At 50.4% G+C, this 21222-nt stretch overlaps 1 protein-coding gene across 3 annotated transcripts; it reads right to left on the bottom strand.

The window, feature by feature from the left end:
- Positions 1-515: 515 nt before the first annotated feature.
- Positions 516-16934, bottom strand: LOC116954440 (P2Y purinoceptor 1-like). Of its 3 annotated transcripts, XM_032974947.2 has the most exons (3): positions 16234-16934; positions 12985-13040; positions 516-3296 (listed from the first exon to the last, which is right to left on the bottom strand). In XM_032974947.2, the coding sequence occupies exon 3, from the start codon at positions 2218-2220 to the stop codon at positions 1096-1098; it is 1125 nt and encodes a 374-aa protein (XP_032830838.1). In that variant the 5' UTR covers positions 2221-3296; positions 12985-13040; positions 16234-16934; the 3' UTR covers positions 516-1095. The 3 variants fall into 3 exon arrangements, with proteins under 3 accessions (XP_032830838.1, XP_032830837.1, XP_032830839.1); XM_032974946.2 differs by lacking the exon at positions 12985-13040; XM_032974948.2 differs by lacking the exons at positions 12985-13040; positions 16234-16934 and adding an exon at positions 4120-9582.
- Between the last annotated feature and the right edge of the window lie 4288 nt (positions 16935-21222).

Below are 21222 nucleotides of genomic sequence, written 5' to 3' on the forward strand. Positions count from 1 at the left end.
CATCGCCAAAAGCCAGAAGTGCGCATCTCAACGGTGCAGTGTAAAGAACGAGAAGCGTCGTTAAAGGGGGCGCAAGCCCTGCAAGTGCTCAGTTCCTCGTGCCACTGCTGGCCGGGTAAGGGCCTCCCCCCCCCCCCGCCGCCCCAACTCGAGGGGAGTTCTAGAGAGCCAACCTCTTGACAGACATTTTTGGGCCTTTACCCTTCCACGCCGGCCTCCACGCCGGCCAGACACCTTGAAAGAGCTGCTGAGAGCACCCAACGGTTGACCGCACTCGCGGGGGTCACGTACGTGCATACACCATTGGGTAGGCAGAGGGGGGCCACAGGGATATCGGATCGAGCCGGCGGCCTCTGCGTCACAGGCAGCGCCAGGGTGCCGATCGGTGGAGGTGTTCTGCTTGAGATCACGTACCACAAATGTACAGCCTCCGTAAAACCCCACTTTTAAAATTTGTATACATCTCCGCTTAACTTAAAGGGCGCGCACGTCTGAGGGTCATGCACATTGTCGTAACCTTCTGACCCCCCCCCCCGCCACCACTGAACATATGTGAAAAATAGCTTTGTAGCTCATCGTATTCCTCCAGTATAAATAAACATTCGGAATCTGTCGTGTTCCGCTGGTGATGGATACACACGCCATCTGACCTGACTGGGGTGGTGCCGGTTAACCTACACGTCAACAAAGCAATTTTTTTGTCGAGGACAAAGTGCTAGGGACTCCAGGAGATGCAGCGGCCACGCTGTGGGGCCGGGGCCGGGGGGGGGGGGGGCGTCCACTAGACCATTGCGAGAGTTCAGTTGGCGCGGTCGACTCGACGCTCGTGATAACGGGTGCCGGGGTCGCAGAATTGCGACGGCTGCACCAAGGTTCTGCGACGACTGCAGCGATGAGTGAGTGAGATAGGTGGGGCCGGAGGGTTCAAAGTGGTTCATCGAACGACAAGGCACCGGGGCCATTCCGCACCTCCTCCACCTCATTGTGTCTGCTCCTTCTCGCACCTCCTCCTCCTCATCGCACCACCTCCTCATCGCACCACCTCCTCCCGCTCTTCGAACCACCACCTCTTCCCCCTCCTCATCACGTCCCGGCTCACTGCTCAGCCTTGATGTACGACACTTTGCTCTTGTCCTCTGCCTGCTCGGTGATGGTGTTGAAGGACCGAGGCACGCTGTCCTCCTCCTCCTGCGCGGCTCGCTCCAGCACAGGCAGCCGCTTGGCTGTGAGCGGATGGTGCTGCTGCTGCTGCTGCCGCCGCCGCTTGGTAGTGCTGACACGCCGGCGGAAGGTGTCACCCGCGAGGAAGTAGAGCACCGGGTCGATGCAGCTGTTGATGCTGGCAAGTCCGCGCGTCACCTGGTAGACGGCATAGATGCGGGCCGACAGCTCACACTCGCTGGGCCCCAGGTAGAGGCGGGCCAGGATGTTGACATTGCGCATCACGTGGTACGGCAGGAAGCAGACGGAGAAGGAGATCATGACGATGACGACGAGGCGCAGCGAGCGCTGCCGCAGCGTGGCGTTGGACAGCTGGTGTTGCACGAGCTTGCGCGCGATGAAGCCATAGCACACGAGGATGACCACGAAGGGCACCAGGAAGCCGAGCACCGTCACGGCCACGTTGTAGGTCAGGTAGCGCTCCAACTCATCCTCCGGTGCTGTGTCGTAGCAGGTCTTGCCACCAGAGTGGTTATTGCCCGTCTTGGCGAAGATGAGGCTGGGGAAAACCTCGGCGACCACCACGGCCCACACGACGGCGCTCACGAGGCGTGCGTGCCGGCGCTTGAGGCGCCCGAGCGAGCGCATGGTGTGCACCACGCCGGCGTAGCGGTGCGCTGAGATGCACGTGAGGAAGAGGATGCTCCCGTAGAGGTTCACGTGGAAGATGAAGCGCTCCGCCTTGCACCACGCCTCGCCGAAGATCCAGTCGGTGCGGTTGAGGTAGTAAAAGATGAGGAAGGGCAGTGTGAATATGTAAAGGAGGTCGGCGAGGGCCAGGTTGAACATGTAGACCGTAATGCTCGTCCAGGGGCGCATGCGCGCCGAGCTGAACATCCAGAGGGCGAGGCCATTACCGATGAGACCGAGCACGAAGGCGATACTGTAGAAGGTGGGCAGCAGGACATGCTGGAAGGCCTTGTTCAGCTGGCAGCGATGCTCGTCGCTCCCGTTGGCACTCACCGTAGGGCCCGCAGTCGAGTTGAAATTGTCGGCCATCGCCGCCGTCGCGTTCACGGCAGAGGGAATCGCGGGTCGTGGGCACTACGTACCGCTGGGGAGTCCCCCCCACCCACCCCCGTGCACCCTGGAGGTGGCTAATTTGGCAAGTTTCAAATTGATTTAAGAGCTATTTTTACGCGAGCAGATATTAATCATAAAACGCTTGACGGCTGCGCGGCTAAAATTCCAATATATTTTTAAAAATACATATCTCTGCCTCTGAAGAAGAGATAACTACTTAGCCGAAATGCAAAGATAAAAGTGGGGCTTGTGTCTTGGGAGTATTAATATCCCCTCCACCAATGGCCCGCCGCCGCTTCTCCGTCTATAAATATCTGACGGGGCCCAATTTTATCTGTGGCTATCCTGTATCAATCAAGCCCTACCCAGCAACATCGAGTGCCGTGTAATCCGATCCTCAAACGACCATCCTCAGTTTTGTGTGGTACTACTGACGATAGTCATCGACAAAGTTGAAAACTATGCGAAGGCAGTGGGGGTAGAGGCACAGCCCTGCAACTATTTGCGCCCACCACACTCTGCTGGAGGACTGAGCCTACACAGGAGGAGCTCTAAAGGGGTAAAGAAGTCAAGTGATTTATTTTATAAATTCTCACACGAGGTGATTTCGGTTCACTTCAATGCGAGATAAACCCCCACGAGGCGAAACACGCGGGGCATAATTCGCGCTCAGCAATTTCCACTAGATGAGGAAAAACCTACGGCCTTTTTCTTCTTTGGATGGTGGCGAGTTGATCAGCAACGGTGTAAAATGTTCACTCCGGGGTTGGTGACCGAGTAAAGTGGACGGCTTTGGGAGTAGCCCACCCCCCCTCGCAGGGTGAATATTTTTTTTAACTCTTCTGGCGAACGATCGAAGAGGGTGATCGATGTCGTTGAACGTGAACTTGTCAGGTTATTTGAGGTCCCCCCGCCACCACTCCTCCCCACCCCTCCCACGCCACACCACCAACTCCGGGCCTTTAGCTGCAAGCGATTTCCCCACAAGAGAGGCAACCTCCACGGTGAGACGGCGTCGGCTCCACTCGCGGGCGTTGCAGCCGAAGGCAGGCCTACAGGGAGAACAGAGGCACGCGCGTTGAAATCGCCATCGCTGGCAGATACGGTCACGATATCATGTGTCGGGGCAGCGCTCTCGTGGACGACCTTTTGGCAATTTTCCGGGAATTATATTTAAACTTTTCCATTTCATTGATTATATCACATGCTGGGACACAAAAAAAAGAAAGATCCCCGTATAGCCTGAACAGACTGTAGAAGCAAGTGCTGTTAGCGAGCACCTATGAAGGCCGGCACGGCACATGAAGGGGTGGGTGGCCAGCACCACACCCAGCCGCCTTTATCTCCCTCGTGGCAATGTTTCCACACCGTACCAGCAAGTATGTTTTAGGCTGAGTCTACTGAGGAGAGGCCCCGGACTGGCTACAGATAATCAGCACTTGTGTTGGCCGTGAGCTGGAATTGAACCCGGGTCACCAGGTTTGTAGCGCAGCACGCGAACCGCTACACTACCACTCCCCACGCACACACACCTCTCCATCATCACCAAGCCTCACTAGGCCTAGAGAAGCCTGAAGTTTATCCAGCAAATCTTTTGCCAAATATAACTTCATGAACCAGACTGCTGTTGCTGTTTTACGGTCTACTGCTGCTGCTATGCGTTCTGCTGCTGACATCATGCATGCCACTGCTGCATGTCTGCTGTTGCCACTGAAAATGCATTCTGCTGCTAGTGTTGTCGTGCCTGCCTGCCTTCCTGCATGCCTGCCTTCCTGCATGCCTGCCTTCCTGCATGCCTGCCTGCCTTCCTGCTTGGTCTACAGCAAGTGGTTGGTAGGTTAAGTCGCAATCAGTGAGCATCATGGCTGCACTCACCGGTATGCATGTGTATGTTGCACTTCCTTCCCACCGTAGGTCGCCAACAGTGCCAATCGGACGCGAGAACGACTTGAGCAACAATTGGCAATTAAGTTGCACATGCACGCAGGTCACGAGAGGTTGGGGGGTTTTAGGAAGAACCGCTAAAAAATGTTCAGGAAATTGGAATCACGTTGACAAACATTGCACGCCAGACGGCCGTAAACTTGAAGAGCGTGACAAAGCAGCGCCGAGTTGTCAAATCATCTGGTGATGCTGCTGCTCCATTGGCAGTGATGCACAAGCGAATTCCCCGTCAAGAGCACCGTGAGGCTTTAAAAGGAAAACATGACATCCAACTTCTCGGGAAGTGGCTCTTCTTCACGGCACGTGGTGTTAGCTGCACAGAAACGCCACACGCCAGGGGCAGTTGCCGAGCCAGTTCTGTACAGCAACTGCTGTAAATGGACTCCTCTACATACGAACATTCGACTTACAAACTTGCAGAGATACGAACAAACCCGGTACGTATGTCCAGTTGCCTGTTCGGACCGAGAGTCGTAGGTTCAACCACCACACAATGGACGGCGGCAGTGGAATCTACATATGCAGAACGTGAAGAACCAGTGGCATCTACAGATTATCCGACTTTTCAAGCCATTCCCCGTGTTTCGTGTACATGCCGTATAACATGTTTGGAATCGACAAGAGTACAGTTAGACTTGCGAACAGACCTCAGGAACCTAACTCGTTCATAAGTAGAGGAGGCCCTGTATAGTTGGATTGCAAGTTCCACAATTGATTTGCGGGTTTCTTTGATTTGAGTGGGGTTTTTTAGCTTTCTTTTCTATTGATTTTTTGTCATATTTTTGGAATGTAACAATAAATGATAGCATTGTAAGCTGCAAACGGGCTAAATATGGTGTTTCAACTAATCTGTCAACCCCTTATCAGTGCCTACCTTATTACAGACCAATTCAGATCTTATTGGTCACCCCGTGCCCCTTATAAATCTCAACGTTTATCCTACAAAGTTCCATCACAAGGGAGAAACAAAGACAATTTAATTTTTGCAAGTAGGCTTTCGCGACCAATATCATCCATAATAGAGGTATTTTGGGTTAGATCGCGTATTGTTTCGTTAAAACCCGCCACCACCCGACACAGCCAACTAGTAAGGGTTCTCACGTAAACAGAACATGTTGGAGAGCCAAGCCACTAACATTTAAAATATGAGTACGACTTTTCGCCAGTAAATACAACTATCTTCATCTGGCGTAAGAGTGCAGAAGCGTGGTCACCACATCTACGCCTCTACATAAGGAACGAAACAGTAAGACTTCTCCACAAATATGGCTGTCGCCTGAAACGTCGTACTTAGATTGTAAATGTTGCGGCTTGGCTCTCCAACACACCGGTGTGCTGTACTAGTGCCGAATTGGCACGTTCTTTTTACATGACAAACCCTTACTAGTTGGCTGTGTCGGGTGGTGGCGGGTTTTAACGACACATGACGGCTGTACGCCGTATGGACCTGAAAACTCAATTTCCCTGTACAAGAATACGGGGTAAACCATATGGGTTGACACGGTATGTTTATGTTCCGAACAGAACTCTCTCCCACGAAACGTCTGGGATCTCCGGCCTGTGGATCTTTGAAAAACTCGAATGCAACTTTTAGCAATTCAGCAAATGGATTTTAGTTTCACGAGTTCGTATCATGCTGCTACTGTGTTTTCTGGAGCGCTTTGAGATTATTGATCAAAGGTGCTTTATAAATGCATTATTATTATTAATGCAAATAGCTGGGGTTCTTCTTTAGAAGAAAAAAACCCGACATACTGGGTCTTCATGACTGAATTATTGAATTAGCCCAGTATTTTGAGGAGCCACTAGATTGTAAATTCAGGCAACATTACAAATGTTTTAGATGTAAACACTTTAAATTCCTTATTTTGAATGCAAATAGAGATTATTAAAAAGATAAAACAATGTCAAAATAGATTGAGTTTGTTTGGAGGGCTGCTACCCAACACTGCACAGGTCATCGGGGTTATTGGACCATACCACAGGTCTGGCTTGGTGAAGGCAGGGAGCATAGATATACAGCACAATAATTGGAAATGGGATGCATAAAACATTGTAAAAAAAGGGCTAAGTGGTAATGTGGACATGTTTGCTGTAGACATTTAACCCTCCCTGCGATGTGCGTGGACTGTTTATTATTTAACCCCTTGAAGGAGTTACCATAATGAAAATAACGTTTTCACAGTGGCTTAAATAAAGACTCCGCTCAAGTTTAAATTGCGCAATGTTTTTCAACATTTCCATTGTTTTAATCCAGACACAATGGGATTGTTGCAATGCGCCAATGCAGCAAGCGCTGAGGGGGGAGAAGCCCCCTCTCGAGCGGGAAATCTATTTCATCCCAACTGCTACGCGGGTGAATAAAAAATATAAATACACTGCACCGGGAAACATAAAAAAGCACCAGGTTCCAGCGTGCAAAAACGAAATTGGCGAGCGAAGAGCTTAAACGTCGTAAAGGGGCCGGCAGTCCCAAAAGAACAGCAGCTTCTGGAGTACGCAAATTGAAACGCGGAGTTCAATATTTGAAAACGGGATGCATAAAATATATGACATCGCGTAAATGCTCATCCAGTGCCAGATGAGGGCCTCCCCACGCTGCACAGGTCATAAAGGTTATTGGACTATACCACAGGTCTGGCTTGGTGAAGGCAGGGAGTATCGATATACAGCACAACAGGATACTTTCTCACACAGCCCTCTGCTGACGATGTAGCCCCCAAGTCTGTGTACAATGACTGCGTTTTAATCGGTGGTTTGCAATCCAGGCTCAGACCTGCTCAGCTTGCGCGATCGGATTACATCAGGCGCAATTGCAGGTGACTTGGTCCATTTACTGCCAAAGCAAAACAACCTAAGTGTAAGCAACAGCAACAACAACGTTACATTGGGATTAAAACGAAATAACAAATTGGATATAAACACACGTTCTCGTTTAACACCTAGGCGTTCGCGACCAATATCAGGTTTTTTGGGCGGTTAGATCACGTAAATATCTAAATGTGTCGTTAAACCCGCCACCACCCGACACAGCCAATCAGTAAGGTTTGCCACGTAAACAGAACATGCCAAATTCGTTACTAGTACAGCACACCGGTGTGTTGGAGAGCAAAGCCACAACATTTACTGGCGAACCGTCGTACTCAGATTGTAAATGTTTCAGTGCATACACGTAACACACAGAGACAACGCTTCAAACACAAACGTGTATGGTTTTTATGCAAAGTAGAAATGTATGCTTAAGTTTCATATTAAAATAGGTTTTGCTTTAAAGGTTATCCAACCAGCATTGGCCATCCCAAATAGTGACGCGTCCTGCCCAAGTCACATCTCGCTGCGGTGGCGAGATGTTAACTACCTCGCCTGTTATACAGGACGACATGGGTTCAGTCCCGACCCTAATGCCTGTTGTATATTTGGAGTTTGCAGGTCTCTCTCTTCCAGTAATCACGTGGATTTTTCTCCGGTTCCTCCGGTTTTTCCCTCCGATGTAGAATCAACATGCGCTTAGAGTATTTGGCTGCTATAAACTTCCACATGCTGATAAGCCACTTTTTTGAGCGATAATTTGTGATGGCCAGGTCGCTTCTGAAAAAGAACTACGTAGCTCAGTGGGGCCTTACCGAGTAAAAAAATATAGTGAAACAAATATTCTCATTCTGATCAAATGGCATGCGACGTCACATGGGGCATGCAATATTTCGATATTCTGCGTCGGCTGCTTTGACTCCACGTGGCCAGAACGGCGAGAGCAGGAAGGCTGTCGTCACAGTCGGAACTAAAAAAAATAGTGAACGCAGGGGAAGAGAGAAAAAAAACTCCCAAAAAAAGCAAGTAACGCCCATTCTTGTCCCAAGTGGAAACTTATGCAAGTCGCGCGCGTCCGCACACGGAAAAAAAACTGCACCTAACTTTTGTAACTGTTTGTTTTACAATGCAATTACGGCTGCACCTTGCAACCCCCCCCCCCCCCCCCCCGTGCACACCCACATACAACGAACTGCGCCGTAGGAAAGTTTTTGCTCTTGAAGCGCAAATCGTTGGGCCCACTTGGTTGCACGGAGTTAATTTTTCGTCTTCTTTTCATGTTTTTTTTCCCTTCCCTAATTTCATTCAGATTGTGCTATCGGCGACCTCGCGCCATGAGATTAAATCGACCGTTCGGATCTCTCGCAGGGCAGAGGAAAGAGCCTTCGTGCTGGCGGAAAGCCCGCTGGAGTGGATGTTACAGAACTACCTCTAAGATCCCTCCGAGTGAGCTCTGGTCAACGACGAACTCTGTCGCTGAGAGTAATATACACAATAGTCATTGCATCGCAGTCAAACTGAATTCACAGAGCGTGTTATTTAGCCAAAATGTGCACAACTAAAGTCAACGCGATGGCTTTGATTGTGCAGTATCATTGGTGACCGGGCTGAGACCACCATCACCTCGCTACACTTGGGATCACGGTTTAATCACGGTCAGCTGCCTGGATTCGAACCCAGGACATCAGTGGTGCCAACCCAGCCCTCTGACCTCCTAGCCAATCGGCAGACCTCAATTAAAATCACAATACGCATTCCATATTCTGGTGCTTTGAAGCAAATAGTTTCGGTAGATTTGTGAACTTCACAAATGTGCCGGGCTGCAAGGTGGCCTCGAGGTAGCAGTACAGGAAGTGGGTTCCTGCCCTGTCTGCCACGACCTTTGAGTATTATCCCCTCGTATGCCTCGTGCAGTGTTCTCTGTTATATCAGTTTCCTTCCACGGGAAGCCAAACACTGAGGACAACAGAACGAGTCAAACGTCCCATGCAGTGTGCAGCCCTCCTGAAAAAAAATATATTATCGTGACTAATTAAAGGAGTTACTGGACAAGGAAACAACCATAATAAAACATAGCACAGTTAAAATCGCATGCTTGCAAAAAGCTTATCACTGCAATCTTACGTTCATAGTGGGTCACTCTCCATCCACTGCTACATTATTATTCCTATAACTACATGACACTGCTGTGGTAGCCACACCGTACGGAGCACACATGGCTATGTACGGTGCGAAAGAAGTTCAACACGCACACATGCAGGCAATGCGTTTCATTCCCAAAAATTCCCGAGGAACTCTCCCCACCTGCCCTTTCGGTCACGCCCACGAAGGCTCCTTCCCTCTGTTGGTCATTCAACTCGACGCACGCTGTAGAAGCTTCATAACCAAGGTTACAATCATTACCCGAACCCCCACCCTAACCACCCCGTAGGTAACTGGGGAGGGGGGTGGGGTGGGGGAAGAGTATTAACTCGTAAAGATAGGTGATCCAATATGAACCAAACTGTTATTTGCAAAATTTTGATTTAAAGCTTTCGTGACTGCAGTAATTCATATTCCTAGCTCTTTCGGTAAAGTCACGTTGAAGGGAAACAATAAAATAATAAAATATATATTATACATATATATAACATATATATTTTATTGTTTCCCTTCAACGTGACTTTACCGAAAGAGCTAAGAATATGTTATTTGCAAGCTTGTGCTGCGATCAGGGACTCGGCCTATCGAAGACCGGTCAGACGATTAAAATGGTTACTGGCCAAAACTTGGTGTAACGTGCAGACGCGGTTTGCCATGGCAGCCGCCCCGTCGTCTCAAGCTTCCAAGCTGCTAATTCCATATATTTCCCAAGGACAAACGCGCGTTGGAAAGGGGTTTAAGCAAACTGAACTACTTTTTTTGTTATTTTACCAGGCAAGGCCCACGGAGCTGCTACGTAGCTCTTTAACAGAAGCCATCTGGCCACAAATGGTAGCTCAAGGAAGTGGCTTATCATCATCGTGTGGAAAATTTATGGCAGCAGCCAAATACTCTAAACGCGTGGTGTTGATTCTAGATGTGGAGGGAAAAACCGGAGGACCCGGGAGAAAAATTCACGCGACCACGGGGAGAGAGAGAGAAAGAGACACCGCAAACTCCAAATATACAGCAGGTGTCAGGGGGTCGGGTGGTGGGTGGTTAACAGCAGGTTCATATTTATGCGATCTAACCCAAAAACCATTATGATGAAAATACAATTCTCTGACCAAATTCTTTGTTGACACTGCCTTACAATCAGGCACAGCACCACCCGGAACACGCATCCCAGTTTCACTGCACCTCACAAGCCAAGTGGCGCTGAGCTTGGATCGTGCCTGCATGGGTGACCACCACCATGCATACCAGGTTCTTATAGGTTGCTGCTGCTGCTGCGGGACTACGGGGTGGTCAGCGCAGCGGAATAAAACATTTGTACTGCACTTCTACGCTCCCCCGCCTATGCTCGCCGCGTTCACTGACAGACACCGACCAGCGTGGTGAAGTATGGTTGTGTAACCCCACGCCACACCACGGCCCGCACAGCCTGTGGAGGCCCTCATCCAGCAGTGGATTGACATAGCGCGACTGATCACGTCCACCCGCACAGCAGAAACAACGTGCTTCTAAGCAGTGGCCCTTTATCAAAACCAGTAACATTCATTTATTACACTAATTATAGGCGTCCACCGAGGGAGCCGTTTGATCATTAACATCTGCAAGTGGAAAAGACTGCCCAGAATTCAATTGAAACACGTGCTATGCGGCGATCTATAAGCTTACAGGGGCCCCCCCAAAGGAGCAACCGTGGGATGTCGCACTGCATCGCGGTCAAGTGCTTGCTCTCTCCGTGGAATGTCAGCCCACTCGATGATAAATCGCTCTAACGTTGCACGCGGTGACGATTCACGTGGCCTGTTCTACGGTAAAGGCGCAGCCCTGCGATCCCTCACCCACGCCACCGCTTGCAGAAGGGCCTCCATTAGAGAGAACCCTTTTGTGGAGGGCATTTTGGCGGACTCATCCACGCTCGGCAAACATCTTTGAATCGATGTGAGCACCCACACTTTACCCCACCACATGGGGCCTGCGGATGGACTAATTGTGATTACTGTGTATTGTGTCCGTCAAGGAGCACAAACCACCATCACGTGAACTCCAGTCATGCTCACAGCAGTGGCTTCTGGCTAACCGTCGAACAAAGATGGTCACTGCATCGCGCGCTTTCAGATGCGCTTCTGCGGCCGTCTGGAACGCTCTTCCTTCCGATATTAGAAAGTCGCTGGAGCTACAGACTCTTGAATAATCTTGATTGACAAATAAAAAATTTTAACCGATTTTTGTGTTTAGATTGTTCTTCGCCTGCACCTCCAATTAGGACAGTGGGCCAAGTATGGTGCGAAATAAGTTCAAGTTCAACATACATGTTCAAAACTTTATCCAGGCAAAACGACTCAATGAATGTTCAAGATTTTACAAGATTGGTGATGCTGGCTGGAATTTGGCATACTCCTCCACAGTTGTTCAGGCGTCTTGGAAGACGTGGGTGCACGAGCATTTTAACCCCACCACCATCACTCGCGATCTGACCCCGATCATAGACTCGCTCTGCCACACACATTTATACATTGAGAATCAAAGTGCGTTCAGTGGATTTTCCTGCTGCTATAAATTCCCACGTGATAAGCCACTTCGTTGAGCTATCATTCGTGGCCAGGTCGCTTCTGAAAAAGGAGCTAATAGCTCATTGGACTTCACGTGGTAAGATAAAATAGTTTAGTTTTATTTATATATAACTTTCGTGATTTCCTTACCTTTCTACACTTTGCACTCCTGTCGTGCAATAGTATTTTTATTGTAACGCTCTGACCCCGTGCCCCTACTGGACATCTGTGAACGAGAGTTTGATTGCCTAATCGCATCCCTCCAGTAATAAATAAAAGTTCCCCATTCTGATTCTCCTGCTGGGTGGGACCCGAGGTGGCGAGTGGCAGGGGGGGGATTTGAGAACATTGCACGATTATTGTTTAAACTGACACGCAGGGGAGATCAAAGGGGTGACCTCTGGATTGCAAGTCCAGCGTGCTAATCGCTACACGGAGGCGGCATGGCCATGTGGCTGGTTTGTTGAGAGAGAGACAGAGAGAATCCGATACTTCCTCTCCTAGTTTGTAGATATGAGTATCGGCTTACGATGAAGAGCACCAACGCGCCGCATATCGCATTACCCAAGCGCACTCGCGCACTCCTCGTACGCGTCGTAAACATTTTCCAAAAAGCTCTTTCCAGAAATCCCCGGGACCATTGAAAGCCCACTACTCGTGTATGCACCCGAGCAGGCTCAGAGCACGACCGATAACGCGTTCCGGAAAAAGAAAACCCGTACACATGGGCACGCAAAGGTCGTGGTTTTCGCCAATCTGTCACCGTTTAACGTATCGCGTTTAATTGATCTCCCAGCGATAGGTGCTGCCGCGGCGTTGGCACGCGTACGAAAATAGGGCACGCGCATGACGCACGGGTATCGCGTGGCCTCTAAACGCCGCTACCGGGCCAGGCACACGACACAGGATATAGGCTAGACTCTCCCGCCGACACACGCCACGACCACTGCCCTATTAGTATCTGGAGCCTCATCGGTTTTCCCCAGGACGGCTGCCACTAACTACCCTTCGATACGATCCCCATGTCCGTGTCATTATACGAGCGGTTTGCGGAGACCGATGCCCTGTGCCCTTTCGTTGCCTTTGCACCGCACATGCCTCCTCCTCCTCCACTGTGTGTTCCTCCCCCTCCTCCGATTGCACAACGCGGCACTATTTGATTCTATTCCTGCGCATGGCAGCGATAAGTCCAGGAGCAAGATGCCAGTTGTCGAGATTTTTTTGCCAGGCCGATGCCCAGACAAGACCTGATTACCCACCGCGGCAGGCCTCGGGTATTTAACCAGGGGCGAGAACGCGCGGATACCTCACGTAGACGTGCTTTGTCCGTCCAGTTCGTAGCGAGGGCGCTTCATACAATATCTGTAAATGACCAGGACAGATCCCATCGTTACAGAAGGACATTATTGCAGGCCGCCCGGACAACAAACAAAAAACACCCACGAGATTCAAACAACAACAAACAAAAACAACAGCGGCAACAACAACAACAACAACAGGGAAACACGTGGAGGGAAAAGCACTCGGACTTGGTTTCATTTGGGCAAATGAAACGGGCATAGCAGTGGGACCATAGAGGTTCAGCAGCACAACGATGGATTTGGCTTCAATCTATCTTCTGCTGTCCACAACGTAGCACAGTGGGCAGCAGCAGCAGCAGCCTATAGCACCTGTTTTTTTCATGCGTGGTGGTCACCCATCCAAGCACTATCCAGCACGTTTAGTCACTTATAGCCATCGGACAAAGGTGGTCACCGCATCGCGTGCTTTCAGTTGAGCTCCATGCGCTCTTCCTTCCGAATATTAGGAAGCCACTGGGAGCTGTGCACTTTTAAGTCATCAAGATTGTAAACGTATTTATTTAGAACTGCGTGTTGTTGTGTTCAGTTTGTTGTCCTTCCACCGCACCTCCGATTAGCACGATTGGCTACATACGGCGCCAAATAAGTTAAACATACCTACATATAATCACTTGCACGCGAGTATTTAATATATATGCGTAACAACAATAGCATCCACAGCTCCAGGCTTAAGCCAGTCTTCGGGCTGCTCTACAACTTTTCTTGTCCCTTGCTCCCCTCTTCATGTGCTGATCAACTCTTTCTCAAACTCCATCCACAATGAGCTTCATCTCCCTGCCTCCTCCCTTCCTCCCATGCCGTCTCTCCCCATGGCCTCTCCTCTCGCTCTCTCTCTCTCTCGCCGCACCGCTCTCGAGACAACAGCGCCGCTAGCGCAGTGGGCAGCGGGCAGGGGCAGCGGGCAGGGGCAGCTGCGGCAGGGTCAGCAGGCAGGGCCAGCGCGCAGAGTCACCCGACCGGGATTACGCACAGCAGCAACAGCAGCAGGGGGGGGGGGAGCAGAGGGGGAGGGGGCGGGGGGCACCGTCGTGCGACGAGAGTCGTGAGAGTCGCAAAGCGAAGGGCGCTTTCCTGGGCACGGCGGAGCGCGATGCGGATAACAGAGCGACCATTCACCGGGGTCTGTGGAGCACTTTCGAATAAAAATACCGTTTGGCGCGGGGCAAAGACACATCGACACCGATCCTCTCTGACCATCTTCTCTTTACCGCAAGCGCTGAACCAGCTTGCCCACGTTCACAAAACGTGTTAACTCGTATCTGTCACTAAGAGATAAACTAAACTATGTTTAATTTGACCAGGTATAAAGGTCCACTGAGTTACATCGCTTTGGCCACAAATGAGAGCTCAACGAAGTTGCTTATCACGTTGACAATTATAGCTTCAAATCAAGACTCAGCCACGTATTATTGATGCATGTAAAGTGTGGACTCTGTCTTCTTTGGTGGACTCTCTAACCAGGTTTCTAAGTGTGGAGGGAAAATCCCGGAGGAGTTCAGAGAAAGACCCACGCGACCACGGGTTGAGAGACGCCGCGAACTCAAAACCTACAGCACGCGTCAGGGTCGGGATCGAACCCACGAGTCTTTACTCGTTTTATCGATGACAATTCTGAGAGTGCTTTTTGTTCCTGGCCGGCTTGATGTTTGGTACCTTTGGGCCTACCGTGATCAACAATTATGTTTAAAATAAAAACAAAAATGACTTCCGTCACTGATTGCTGTTGTAACGTTCTTACCCGCCCCTAACTGGACATCCGTGAAAAAAAAGCTTTAGAGCTCATCGGATTCTTCCAGGATAAATAAATATTCTGATTCTGATAAGAGGCTCGACGGAAGCGGTCGAGCGCTCCCACGTTCAGGAGCGCATCGTTGGCGGGTCAACGACGATTCCACTCGGCTACTCGTCGATGCTTGGCAGTAGTGCCCCGGGTAAATATCGTCCAGTGGCCACGTGGTCCCCAACGAGGTGAACTGAGTTCGGGCCCTGCCCGCGTGGCCGTGGTGGGGGGGTACCCTTCGCGTGCTTTAAAGAATTTACAATCCAACAGCTCACCCGACGGAGTCTAACCGTCTCTGATCATTATTCCAGAGAGACTACAGAACCATGTTTGAGATTTTTGTTTGTTGCAAACGTAAAAGAGGGTGCATCATTCGTAGATGCCCCATTGAAAAAGAAATATTTAGATAAATACTCGGAAAGGAAACTAAGTTTAAATTCAAAGTCTGTACACGTTCTCCCACCAATCTCGATAAACTTACACACACACACACTCATTACATCTGTTTACCACTCTCTTGACACACTGTTGCCCAACATAATACTGCCCCGCCTGAATCGCTTGCAACTTCCAAAGATCAGAATCATAATTATTATTTATGCTGGAGTTACAAAGCTCTTTTTCACAGATGTCCAGTATGATGCTCAGGGTGAGATCATGATAACCGCTGCCTCGCTCTTTCGCGGATGTGTTATAGCTCTCTCCGATGTACGTGTTTTCGGAATGTTAACCGCGCGGTGTACGACGTTTCGCTCCACATGGTGGGAATTTCTTCTTCAGGAACGGAACTGAACATCCATTTCCCCGAGGGAGAACTTTATAATGGAATGTTCACTTCGCAAAGAAGTTAAACATTCGATTGTCGGACATCACGTGGAATAAACAACGCGATAGAATCTGAATAAAAAACACATCAGTGAGCTCTATAAGAGACTCTAATTAGAAATAATCTGTGTGCTCTATATCCACATATCACTCTATTTACAATGACAAAGTTTCCCCGTATAGCCTTAACAGACTGTAGGAGCAAGTGCTGTTAGCCAGCACCTATGAAGCCCGGCATGGCACGCGAGGGGGTGGGTGACCAGAACCACGCCCGGCCGCCTTTGTCTCCCTCGTGGCGATGTTTAGACACCGCACCAGATGCTCATTTGAGGCTGAGTCGAGCTAGGAGAGGCCCAGAACCGGCTCAGATAATCTTCGCTGGGGTTAACCGTGACCGGGAATCGAACCCAAGTGGCCGGGTTCCGAGTGCAGCGCGCTCACCGCTGCACTACCGCTCCCCATATACACGTCACTGTGCGCACACACACGGTATACATGTGCATGTTATGGCTGAGCTCAATGCATGCGCCCTATTGCGCAACAGACTCCCACATGTGGTTTCTGCTGTGGAACCAGACGCCCAACCTACCTCTCCGCGAAAACTTGCAAGGACGAAACCCAACGCGAGGCGAGACGAAAAGCCTCCGTGCGTGCCGCAGTAGTAACCCCGACGCTCGACACGTCGGACACACGGACGGAGACAGGCGACCCAGCGTAAAACCCGCGTGGCGAGAGACGCCGAGAGAGAGAGAGATCCAGAGAGAGACAGACACGCACACTCACACCACACAGAGATATAGAGAGCGCCCTTTGCTCTAAAGGGCTCGGTAGCAGAAGAGCTTCGCGGCGACGAGAGACCAACAGAGAGTGAGAGACGGAGAGGCGCGACTTTCACCCCACACACGCACACAGAGAGATAGAGAGACGCACACACTCACACCGCAGAGAGAGAGAGAGGGGCGCCCACAGTCGCAGCCACTGAGCAAGCAGCAAAAACAGGCATAGAGGGGAGGCTTCGCCAAACACGACGCAACTTTGCCGTGGGGAGGGCGGGGTCCCGTAGGCTGCTCGAGCGGGGGGTGTGGGAATGTTGTGTGGCGGTGTGACTGGGTGAGTGGATACGTGCTCAAATGTGTGGTTGAGCCATTGTGTATGTAGCGGCGGGGGGTGGTGTGAGTGCGTGGTTGGGCGGTTGTCGTGAGTGGCCGGGTGGTTGGATGAGTGGCTGTGTGGTTGGGTGAGTGGTTGGGCGCGTGATTGGGTGGTGGTGCGCGTGGCTGGGTGATTGGGTGAGTGGCTGTGTGGTTGGGTGAGTGGGTGGGGTCCATGGTTGGATGAGTGTATGCGTAGCTAAGTGCACGGTTGGGTGGTTGGGTGAGTGACTGTGGGGTTCGGTGAGTGACTGTGGGGTTTGGTGAGTGACTGGGTGGTTGGGTGAGTGGCTGGGTGAGTGGGTGGATCCATTGTTGGGTAGGTGTGTGCGTAGTTGAGTGGCTGGGATAGGGGGGGTTGTTGCGTGGCTGAATGAGCGATTAAATGCGCGTAGGTGTATTGTGTGTGGCTATTTGGGGTGGATCGGTGGTAGGGGCTCGAGTTAACACCTGAAATCTCTTCCGGAGGCAACATTTCTGAGCGAGAAACAGCAGCAGCAGATTCCAGCAACTGCAAACGAGAGGCAAAGTAATCGCGGTTGGCGGGCTGAATTAGGGTTTTGTAACTTCTGTACGGTCGCTCCGGTCTGGGAAGGTGGCGTGGGCTTATCGGTTGTTGGCACATCAACCCCTGGCACCTGGGCCTGTCCCGTGACCTCCTCTGTCAGCGAGCCTTCGACACTTACAAAAGGCCACAAAGTGCACCTTGGCCTGCCACAACCGCTGTGGTGACGTCACCGTCACTTAGTGACACACACACACTGCTCCATGAATGCGCCATGTACCTGGCGACCTGAGTTCGACCTGAGTTCGATTCCCGAATCCTGGCCACGGATAACATCAGTGTGGGGTCAACTATACATTAACCCCAAGTCCCTCTCCCGCCCCCACTCCTCACGACTCTAACCCTTCACTAACTCCCAGTGAGCAGCGTCGTGGTTAGGTATGGATCCAGCAACCCCCGAGGTGTGGAGAGGCCTTCATCCAGCAGTGGATAGACACGGTCTGTAAGCAGGGGTATGCGGGGCCCGGGGCCAAAACACCTTCAAAGCTAAGTATTACATCTGACACCACTGTGACGTCGTTGAAGCGCGCCCCCCCCCCCCCCAAACGTGGGGCCTGGGGCGGTCGCCCCGATTCGCCGTCTGTAAGAATGTGTTAAGCCGGTTGCGATTCTAGATTTGAAGCTTTCGTGACTGCAATGATCCACGCTCTTTGGTTCTATTCGGTAAAGTCACGTAGGTAAAAAATAAAACAACAAAAATCACGACGTTTTGGCCACAACACAAGCGGCCCTCTTCAGGCGAAGGAACAGAACTGTCGAGACGACAGCATTGAAGTGCTGTCGTCCCGACAGTTCTGTTCCTTCGCCTGAAGAATGCCGCTTGTGTTGTGGTCGTAACGTCGTGATTTTTGTTTTATTTTTTTACCTACGTGACTTTACCGGTTGTGATTATACCCTGTAAGTGCAACGTGGAATGTCGCTTTGCTTCATTCATACGAGACTGCGGACGCATGGTGGATATTTCTTAATTTTTTTGTCTTAAGTTTGAACGAGTCCAGCCTTTGTCGATTGTTTAGATTATTTGGCCCGCTATAAACGTCCACGTGATAAGCCACTTCGTTGAGCTATCATGTGTGGCCAGGTTGCGTCTTAAAAAAAGCTATGAGCTTAGCGGGCTATACCTGGTAATATAAAAAAACAATGTTTCGTTTTATTTGTATATTTAATTAGTTTTAAAGTTATTCGTTGACCTTTCCTATACTTTGCACCCCTATCGTGTTTCTGTATTGTTTGTTGTTGTAACGTTCTGACCCACCCCTACTGGACATCTGTGAATAAGAGCTTTACAGCTCATCGGATTCCTCCAGTCGAAATGAATATTCAGAATTTGATGGTTCTTGCTTCTAACATCCGGCACACATGAACAGCCTGCACATATAATCTCAGGTAGATTCGCCCCTCCGATTAGCACGGTTGGCTACGTACGGTGCGAAAGAAGTTCAACATACCCCCCCTCCCCCTTTATCAATCCACCTTCCCGGCCTTCAACCTGCACTAACCAGTGTGGTGAAGTATGGTCAAACTGCTTCCATGACCGTCGGCCAAGACGTCGGGATAACCTCCATCGAGGAAAGGATGTACCATTATTCGCATTCTCATTTGTAGTTCCTATAGTATAACAAGTTCATATCGTATACCGGTAATACCTATAGATTATACAATGTATAGGATTGGATCACATTTGGAAATGTATCGTGTTCTTTGCAAAACGGTTTTAATTGAACGCCGGGAAATGTACGATGCCATCTAGCGTAGTGGACGGATGTTATACATCGCTGCGGATGAGATTCCATTACACAGCGGCAACATCGCTCTTAGTCGAAAAAACGGGTTTGGTTTATCGCATGGCACGGACTCTCTTCGTTCGCTCTCTGCACGCAGCATAGAAAACGCGCCAAGTGTCCCAAAATTGCCCGGGGAAACCCGCGGGTCTCGACTTGTGTGCTTTGGCAAACATGCCTTCTCGCGGGCACAGGTGAGAGTGAGTGAGCGCAATGTGCGCTGCACGAGCGCCTTGCAAATCCAGAACGTGTTGCCTGTGCCCACGCGTAAATCAGCTGCTGAACGTGGCAGGGTCAGCTGGGTTGGCGTCAGAGGGGCTATCCCGGTGTCCCACCTGACACACCACACCCACCCCACCACAGCGCCGAAGGTTTCGTGAAAATCAGAGGTTTTTTTTTGTGTCCCCGAGTTGAATATTTCCTGATCTCGTTCCTGACGCGCGACACCTGAGCGCTGGGCGGGACTACCTGGTTAGTGGGCGGGGTCTATAATCACTGGGCGGGGCCAGGGTGTCAGAGGGAGCCAATCCGCTTGCTGTGGGGGGTTGGGGCTCGCGGGGTGAGTGGGCGTGGCTATGCACAAGTAAGCGGGGCCATTGGCTGACTGGGCGTGGCGAGGCAAAAAGTAGGCGGGGTCTGGGGGAGGGAAGGATGGGCCTGCCAGCCCATCCAGGTGCCCTCCCAGCAATGTGGCAACTTCACCCGAGTGCTTTAAGCGGTCCATGAATATAAAGTAAGATTAGTTATTTGGCGTTGCTGCTGCATTGACGGGGATGCACAAGCACAACTAACTCGACAGCGTTCGTGTAACATTTTCTTTGCTGTGGGTAAGGGCCATTGCCCGAAACGTCGTCTGTTATTAAAACTAATATAAGTCCACAGTGGCGTCGACGAATGCGTTGTTGTTATCAATGTGTGACGTACATGGCGTTATCTACATGTCCCCAGGGATAGACTGAATTGGTCATTAGCTTTGTATAGCACTACAGATTTGCTTGCCTTCAACATCTGGCCGCTCAGCAGTGTTTGTTTAAAGAGACTTGCTCAGAAAGCATATGTAAACTCATCCAGTGATCAGAATCAGAATGTTTATTTCGACAGGAGGAATCCGATGGGCTATGAAGCGCTTGTTGGTAGATATCCATCTGCTGGCAAACATTGCTGCAGAAGGCCCCATGAATTGGTGGATTAAAATATACTGTAGAGGCAAATTTTTCCCTATACTGCATGCGTGTCGGGTACTTTATTATTCTGTGAAAGACTGTGATCTTTCTTTCACGCGCGACCAAGTCACAACTGTAACAAGGAATGTTTCACATTGCAGCGTATCGTTTGTTTTGTCGTCGCGACTGTACTTTACATAACCAGGTAACACACTCATTGAGATTTGCCGTCTCTACAAATACCAAATTGCCCTGCATAGTCAGCCATCCGTACAGAGTGAAAGGTTTCAAGTGCTGGACCTATTAGAACAAGGAACCCCGGAGGAGAATATGGAGTGACCAGCAGTACCACGTCCGGCCCTCTTTGTCTCCACAGTACAGGTCTAATGTTTACACAATGCGCCCGGCACCCATTGAAGGTGAATGTTTCGGGGCACATCGATGTATTCATTCATAGTGGTTGGCCCCCTTTTCTGTCCTGGCTCCAACCCCTCACCGTCCCTCTTTGTCTTCCCAATGCAATGATGCCTCATTATTTTTCCGCCCCCACCCCACCCCGGCTTTCTGTCACCCCCCAGCTACGACAAGGCCTATCCCAAACCCTCCTTATCAATCCCTCTGTATTACTGCCATCAAAACTACACAACCACTTACAATAACCCCCAATTCTTAATTTATGATTATTATCACGCAATGTACAATTTAATAATTGCTGTAAAGCGCTTTGGCGCTATATACATCTCATTAACATAAAATAAGCATCGAGTGATCGATACGTCAGTGTCCTTATCTCGATGTCTCATCCCCAGCGCTGAGCCATTCATTGGTCCACTGCACACGAGGGCCGCTGCGTTACCCGAAGTTGGGGGGGGGGGGATGTGACGTCACAGGAAGAGTAGTCGCTCCTGTGACGTCACG

The sequence above is a fragment of the Petromyzon marinus genome, chromosome 55 (genome assembly GCF_048934315.1).
Source record: "Petromyzon marinus isolate PM22_M1 ecotype Great Lakes invasive population chromosome 55, UKy_Petmar_22M1.pri1.0, whole genome shotgun sequence".
Lineage (NCBI taxonomy): Eukaryota > Metazoa > Chordata > Hyperoartia > Petromyzontiformes > Petromyzontidae > Petromyzon > Petromyzon marinus.

Coding starts and splice junctions, on each gene's coding strand:
- LOC116954440 (XM_032974946.2), bottom strand. CDS start 2,220: ATGGCCGACAATTTCAACTCGACTGCGGGCCCTACGGTGAGTGCCAAC.